The sequence below is a fragment of the Nematolebias whitei genome, chromosome 11 (assembly GCF_014905685.2).
Source record: "Nematolebias whitei isolate Nwh7 chromosome 11, NemWhi1, whole genome shotgun sequence".
Taxonomy (NCBI): domain Eukaryota; kingdom Metazoa; phylum Chordata; class Actinopteri; order Cyprinodontiformes; family Rivulidae; genus Nematolebias; species Nematolebias whitei.
This window is the reverse complement of record NC_056508.1, coordinates 19,624,935-19,633,064: the sequence shown is the minus strand read 5'-3', so window position 1 is coordinate 19,633,064 and position 8,130 is coordinate 19,624,935. Positions and strand designations below refer to the sequence as shown.

Sequence of the window (8,130 nt, the reverse complement as noted above, 5' to 3'; positions counted from 1 at the left end):
TGCTGCTGATTTGTTTCATGTTGCTGCTGATCTGTTTCATGTTGCTGTGTTCATTCGTGCTCATCTGCTCACACAGACTCATGTTTGTGCTGTTGTTCAGCATATTGTTTTTATTGTTTGTACGCTATCAGTGCTTAATATATATTTAGTTGATGTTTTTTCTTAGTTCATACCTTAGATATCATTACTGTTTTTCTTTTACATTTATTGTTGGATGTAACTGGGACTCTGTGTACATAATCTCGTTCCACCACATGTACCACATGTGCTGCGAACGACAATAAAGAAACTCTGACTCTGATCAATACAAAACTCACACTTTGTATTTCAAGTTCTATACACTCAAGGTTTAGATTTAGCCTAAAGAACTAGTATAATGTTGTCTGCTAGGCTTTTCCATTTCTCCAAACCACCAGTGATCTTCATGCAGACAAGATGATAAAGACATGAACTTTTGGAGTCCTGCTGATAAGAGTGTTTGTGTGGTTCTTTTACCTGTTGGCACACCATGGCTCTAACAATGACCAGTGTTTTTAGAATCGCAGCTGCTGAGACAAGCTGTCATGACCTGCTGACTCGGAGAAGAGAGAGAAAAACAATAACACTGCAGAAAGAGTGAAGGGGCAGCATGAGAGCAAGGGTTTGCTCAGTGTGACTGGGGCAGATAAAGGTTTGATAATTACTGGATTTTGTTAAATTAAAATAATAAACATTCAGAGAGATCATATCTCTCCAGTTTTAACTTCTCTCCACTGGCTCCCTATCAAATTCAGAGTTTAATTCAAAATCTTACTTCTAACGTACAAAGCCTTCAACAACCTAGCTCCATCTTATATTACCGATCTTATTGTTCCATATTTTCCTAACAGAGCACTTCGCTCTCAGACCGCAGGTTTACTTGTGGTTCCTAGAGTTTCCAAAAGAAAAATGGGAGGAAGATCTTTCAGTTATCAGGCTCCTCTCTTGTGGAACCAACTTCCAGTTTCTGTCCATGAGGCTGACACATTGTCCAGTTTTAAGACTGGACTTAAGACTTTCCTTTTTGATAAATCCTATAGTTAGGGTTGGCTTATTATGCTGCAATAGGCTTAGACTACTAGAGGACAAATTGATGATTTGCTAAAATTGAATAGTTTTTTGGGCAGCACAGTGGCGCAACTGGTAGAGCTGCTGCCTCTCAGCGAGAAAGTTGCTGGTTCAAATCCCTGTCCGGGGGCCTTTCTGGGTGGAGTTTGTATGTTCTCTCCGTGCATGTGTGGGTTTTTCTTCGGGTACTCCGGTTTCCTCCCACAGACCAAAAACATGCATGTTAGGCTGATTTGTAATTCTAAATTGTCAGTAGGTGTGAGTGAGAGAGTTAATGGTTGTTTGTCTCATTTGTCTCTGTGTCCCTGTGATGGACTGAGACCTGTCCAGGGTGTCCCCCGCCCCTCGCACAATGATTTCTGGACATGGGCACCGGCAACCCCCATGACCCAAAATGGAAGAAGTGGGTAAAAGATAATGGATGGATAGATGTATATATATGAATGTTTCTGTTCAGTGCCCTGAAATGACTTCTGTTGTGACTTAGCACTATATAAGTAAACTGAATTGAATTGAATTGATATTTGGCATACTTTACCAAGCTTCAGTGTGTGAAGTAGAATTACCAGAACAACTTACATGCAGTGGAACAAAGCTGCTTGTTGAAGTTGTACAACATTGAACTGTGTGAAATACTTGAACATTTGAACAAAAGATACTTGATTCTTTAGTCTTTGTTTCATAACTAGTACTGTTAAAACTTACAGCTTTTTTACCATTTCACTTGGGATTTTGCTGTCTTTTTACATCAGGGCATTATATTTCTCTGAACTGTAGTCTTTATTGTTTCATATTTCATGTAGATGTTCTGACTCATGGATGAGTCAACGTTCACAAAGAAATGGACTTTTCTTATTCCTTGTTAGAGCATCTTTCAAACAGAGAGGTTTGTGGTGGACCTTTCTGTCTGACCATAGCGAGTGTGTGATGGGTGCACGCTGTATGATTGAAGTGCGTTCAGTGACTCAGCTGACATTGTCTGCTAAAAGAGGCTTTAAATCCAACATGAGACATGCTCTCTGTTAATAGGCTTTTTATATCCGCCGTAAATGATAAAATGTGAAGTTTATGGTCTCTTTCACACCCATATACAGACACTTAACACATAACACCAGCTTTTGTTTTTCCTCATATCTGATGTTGAATTGAACAAAATTCACCCATGACACATTCCTGGCAGTAAATATAACTCTTTCAAATGTTGAGATGTTTATTAATTAATACACTTAATTAATTAGCATTTTAGGCATACAACTGAGAAGCCTATCACATCTGCATCATCTTGAGCATATTGTAAGTCTTTTTTATTACATAATAATAACTATTTACAATTGCCGGTAGTAATTCAGACTCCTTCAGGGTGGGAGTTGGACTCATCCAGGGCTGCCTGTTGTCACCAATTCAGTTCATAACTTTTATGGAAAGAATTTCTCGGTGCAGCCAGGGAGGTGGAGGGATTCGTGTTCAGCGGCCTTAGGATTCCATCTCTGCTCTTTGCAGATGGTGTGGTCCTGTTGGCGTCATCGTGCCAAAATCTTCAGCTTAATGGAGCGGTTCGCAGATTAGTGTGATGCGGCTGGGATGAGAATCAGCACCTCCAAATGGGAGGCATGGTCCTCAGTCGGAAAAAGATGGATTGCTCTCTTCTGGTATAGGGTGAGGTTCTGCCTCAAGTGGAAGAGCTCAAATATCTCAGGGTTTTGTTCATGAGTGAGGGAAGAATGGAGCGTGAGATTGACAGATGGATTGGTGCAGCATCTGGAGTATTGTGGACTCTGTGCTGGTCCATTGTGGTGAAGAGGAAGCTGAGCTGTAAGGCAAAGCTCTCTATTTACCGGTCAGTCAACGTTCCTACCCTCACCTATGGCCATGAACTCTGACTAGTGACTAAATGAATGAGAATGAGATGACAGGTGGTTGAAATTAGTTTCCTCTGCAGGGTAGCTGGACTCTGCCTTAGAGACAGGGTGAGAAGTTCAGTTTTCCAGGAGAGACTGGGAGTAGAACCGCTGCTCCTCCACATCGAGAGGAGCCAGTTGAGGTGGTTCGGGCATCTGGTAAGGATGCTCCCTGGGCGCCTCCCTAGGGAGGTGCTTCGGGCATGTCCAACTGGCAGGAGACCTTGGAGAAGACCCAGGACACATTGGAGAGACATATGTCTTTCGTTTGGCCTGGGAACGCCTTGGGTCCCCCTAGAAGAGCTGGAAGAGGTGACTGTGGGCGAGATGTCTGGACCTCCCTGCTCAAGCTCCTGCCCCCACGACCTGACTTAAGAATAAGCTAAAGATAATGAGTGGATGGATGGATAATAAATTTAAAGTATTAGCTGTCTAAAATGTATTATTTGGCTGTGTAGTTTTTCATTTTATGCATAAACCCAAATTTTCAGGTTTATCTTTCACTGACTGACTGACTGACTGTCTGACTGACTGACTGACTGACTGACTGACTGACTGACTGAATGAATGAATGAATGAATGAATGAATGAATGAATGAATGAATGAATGAATGAATGAATGAATGAATTTGTGTGCGGGTAGGTTTATTGAACATTTCAAAACTTAAAGGCTTGGTTTGCAGCTTTCATAGAATCCTCATCTGTTGTCAGTTTTATTGAAGGTTCTTTTATTAATATCTAACAAAATAATTCTGTTCTGACCCACCTGAAGGACCTAAAAGCTATTGAAATCACAGTTACAAAGAATATTTTTTTGTCATTACTAAACATCCATACATCCATTTTCTTTACCTGATTTTTTGAACAGGGTCCTGGTGAGCTGGTTTCTGTCTCCAGCAGTCATTAGGCAAGAGGCTGGGTAGACCCAGACCATCATAGATTTTATTGAACATCACATAAATATTAGTTGGTGCAAGAATATTTGTTGAATATGTAGAACCAGCAGAAAGAAAACTAAAAAGTTTTACTTTTCATCTAGTGTTATTTAACTGTCTCCTCCCAGATGCTGTTATAATGTGTTCTGTAGTGGTCATTCTGAATGTGCAACATAGGAATTGTCCAAATTTTAAATGTACCATGTGTGCTGATTGTGGTCCAACAGGATGTAATAAAGACATTAAAATGTTGGGGAGAATGCTTTGATTTCTCAAGAGGAAACTGTGCACTGCAATGCTAAAGTCTTGTATTAAAAATGATAAATCGAGGCCAGCATCATGTATTTAGTTGGAGAGCTTGAAATCAGATGTCAGGATTCGTTTTTCAGGGAATTGCAATTTTCCAACACGGTGGAGCTCCACTCCGGTGGCCCATTTTATCTTCCAACCACACATCCCACAAACAACCCTCAGCTGATTATGGCTCAGACCTGTATACGCCTCTCTACAATGACAAAACGAGCCTCCTGCAAGTTTAAACAGTAAAGCTCAATAAAAGTGATACTGTAACTGTCATCTGAATTTCTGCTTTAAGCCAGGAAAGATATTGATTTCATATTAGATATTAAAATTGTCAGCACATCCTGGCTCATAAATAATGTCTTCTCTTTAAGGTCACAGAAGAGGAGAAGAAGCAAAAGGAGACGGAGGCGTTTCAAGCGCCGCCTCCTGTCATCATGTTCTCAGGATCCCGCTTCAACAGCACCAAGGGTCATCGAAGGCAGAAGAGGGACTGGGTGATCCCACCGATCAATGTGGCGGAAAATTCCCGAGGCCCGTTCCCTCAGATGCTTGTCAGCGTAAGTGTCAGAGTTGATTGGCTGCTTTGCTGATTTACTTTGCAGTTTACAGCTGGGAATTGTTGAAGGCTCTTCACAGCTAACACTGATTGGAGACGTGTGTGTAATGAAGGATCATAAAAGACAGGAATGCATTAGCATAACTGGTTTGTTCTTGAAGATGATTCTGCTTTGTTTCCCTGATGTAATTACAACCACAGTGTCTAAAGGTAGTTAAACAGCTCTGATGGACCTAGAGGAGCTTCTGACACACAGCTGCTATAATCTTTCACAGCAATGTCCACTGGGTTCATATTTAAATGTATTATTTTTCATTCCCCTCCTGGATAATGCTGTATGTCCTTTTTTGACCATTTATAAGAAAGGCTATTTGAGGTTCAGAGCATTTTTATAGAGTCATCAAGGTCCATGTTCATTCATCCAGCTAAATATTCAGTCAGGTCATCTGGACAGTTTCTTTTTTTTGTTGAGAGACATTTTGCCCTCCATCCGAAGGGCTTCATCAGAACCACTTTGGCTGTGGCACCTTGAGAGGAGTCGATGGGGAAGAAGACAACCCCCAGAAACCAACTTATCACCAGCAAACTGGTTGGTCCACTGTAGAAGTGTAACTCTTAGTGGGGAAAACAGTTTGTTTGTGACTCCTCAGACTGATGAAGCCCTTCGGATGGAGGGTGAAACGTCTCTCGGCAAAAATAGAAACTGTCCAGATGGCCTGACTGAACATTGTTGGATTTTTATACAGGATTTATGAGCTCAGTTTGTCACAAAGTCTCAAGTAAAGAGAAAAATGCTGCTTCTCTTCAGTGTCTCATTCTCTTCACTCTGTAACACATTAGTGTAAATATGAGGTAACAAAATGAAAGCGATGTGGAAAAAGCCCAAACACACATGGAAACAACTGACAGTTTTATTTCCGAGAAATAGTTTTGACAACGTTACAATCAAACCAAAGCATGTGGAATGTTGGAGGTCTAGTGTGTACACTTGTTGAAGGAGAAAAATCATGAATACGTACGTTTGTGCAAATGTTTTGTTGTGCAAAGATTGCTAAATTGCAGTGGGTTTAAAAGTCGTAGACATTCTGTAACAGCAGAATGACTGGTTTGTCTTTCATTGCAAATAAATACACATAAAGCTTGTGGTGCACGCTGAAAATAATATCTAAAAGTCTTCCAAGAGACTGTTGCCTCATTCTCTGCTCTGTCTTTCTGCATTTCTTTATCTGGAGCATCTAGCTATCAGCTTTTCCTTGCTGTTTACAAAACTCCTACAGTTTATCTCTTCTGGGTTTTAAATTGTGCAAAAGATGCTTTTTTTAGCTTTGTTTTTCATCCAGGTTTTATCCTGTCTCCAGAGAAAAGCCTGGGGAGCTGCTTAAAGAAAACTTCATCTTTTACTTTCCTCACATTGTGGTTCAAACACATCAAGTCAAAAAGAAGAGAGCTTGTAAGTTTTAGTTTTTGAATTGGAGTGCTCCTACAGCTGGAGCATGTCCTATCACCCTGGAACTACGGCATTCTCATCTGAGCTTTCTGAGCTCCAGTTCTGCTATACCAGCAAAATAAATAAAAATATCTAGCAAATAAAACAAGGGCGGTTCTGCTGCTTCCTGGAAGTGGTCAGAAGCAGAGACAGACAGAGCTGATAGTGCAGAAAGGAAGACAGAGGGTATCAAAGGAACATTTGGAAGTATGGTGCACAGCCAAACACAACCCATTTTGTGCTGTAAATAGGTCCGTCAGGGACTGGTGGATTGCTGAGAGTTGAGCAGAAGAGAAGTGATGCGTGCTGATGCCTTTGTTTGGCTCCGAGGCTCTCGTCTTTCCCTTTAATGATGACTGGAGGGCAGGCGTGGGGATACTGAGAGTTAGAGATTTCAACAAATAGACAGGGGTTTATAAAATGGGGAGGGGTTTGCCAAACTTTTCGTTTATGCATGTATTCAGTTTTAATAACTTCAATTGTCCTCTTAGGCCTGCGTATATGTTTTTGTTTCCCTCTTCCTCAGTCAGAAATAATTTCAAACTGCAGATGCTAGCAGCAGCAATCAGGGTTCAAGCAGGTTGTGAGCATTAAAAATATTAATATTTGTTGGCAGTAATGAACACTTGAAAACGAAACACAGTTTGAAAAATCTACTGTTTTATACATGTCAAAACAAAACCCTAGAAATATGTAAGAAGTAACCAAAAAAACTGTCTCCAGCTTGTGGACCATAGATGGCAATTAAATTAAAACATGGTAAAAGCTCAGATGTGTGACGAAGGATTGTGACCCCCAGGTTGTGTCAGACTGATCTTAAAGAATCCTTCAATGTTAGAGAGGACACAGTTAATAACATAAGAGAGTAAATACACCGAAATTAAAACAAAGAATGAAACTGTGATGCAAAGACGAAGCAAAATTTAGTAAGTAAAAAAACGGTTGCACTTGAATTGTTTGGGGCACTTATTAATAATAGGTAGGCTATAAGGAAGGAAGTAATTCAATTCAATTTAACTCAGTTTGTTTATATAGCACCAAGTCACAACAGAAGTCGTCTCAGGGCACTAAACAGAAACATTCATATACATTAAAAAAGCCAATTAGTAAAAATGATCTAAGGAATCCAGCAGATGTGTTGAATCTTCATTTCATCACAGTCTCCCACGTAATAATTCCTGCACAAGCACCAAGACAAATTAGAGCAGATATTTCCAGGAAAACACACAACTCCTACTTATTTACACTCATTTAGCTCCTCTGCTTGTTTTACTTACAAGTAGGGTAAATATTTCATTTTTGAAGGAGCCGTAAATTGACCAATCTTTGAAAATTACATTTTGTATGATCTTGTGTAATATTGTGGGACGTCATGCTCAGAGTGTGTGATGTGGATGACTCACAGCTACTACCAAATATGAATTTAACTTAGTGAATTATACTTAGTATAAGTAAAACTGACTGAGTTTATATCCTTTTTGTCATTGTTGGATAATTTTGATTAGCTGTGTTCCATCTTACATTGTCTTAACTTCACAAGAAAATAAATTACAGTTGTACATCCATTAATTACTTTCAGAGAGTGTATTAAAATCCATTCACTGCTTTATGAAATATTTTGCTAACAGACAAACGGGGTTGACTCCCACAATTAATGTTAAAGGTTTAAGCAAAGATCTTGCACAATAGTTAGCATTCCAGGAATGTGTTGTGAATAACTCTCAGCTAAAACCACATCACATGTAAGCAGCGTGTCGGGACTCCTGACTGAATTAAAGCTAATTATGAGTTCTGAGTTCAGAAATATATATATATATATATATACTGAGAGTTATTCACAACACATTCCTGGAATGCTAACTATTG

The 8,130-nt window shown here is 39.8% G+C and overlaps 1 protein-coding gene across 1 annotated transcript in view; it reads left to right on the top strand.

Moving 5' to 3' along the window:
* Positions 1-8,130, top strand: part of LOC119416657 (cadherin-4) — a 390,454-nt gene that overhangs the window by 291,770 nt on the left and 90,554 nt on the right. The window contains exon 5 of the mRNA XM_037683843.1: positions 4,594-4,779. Coding sequence (XP_037539771.1) covers positions 4,594-4,779 — 186 coding nt within the window. The remainder of the gene's footprint in view (positions 1-4,593; positions 4,780-8,130) is intronic.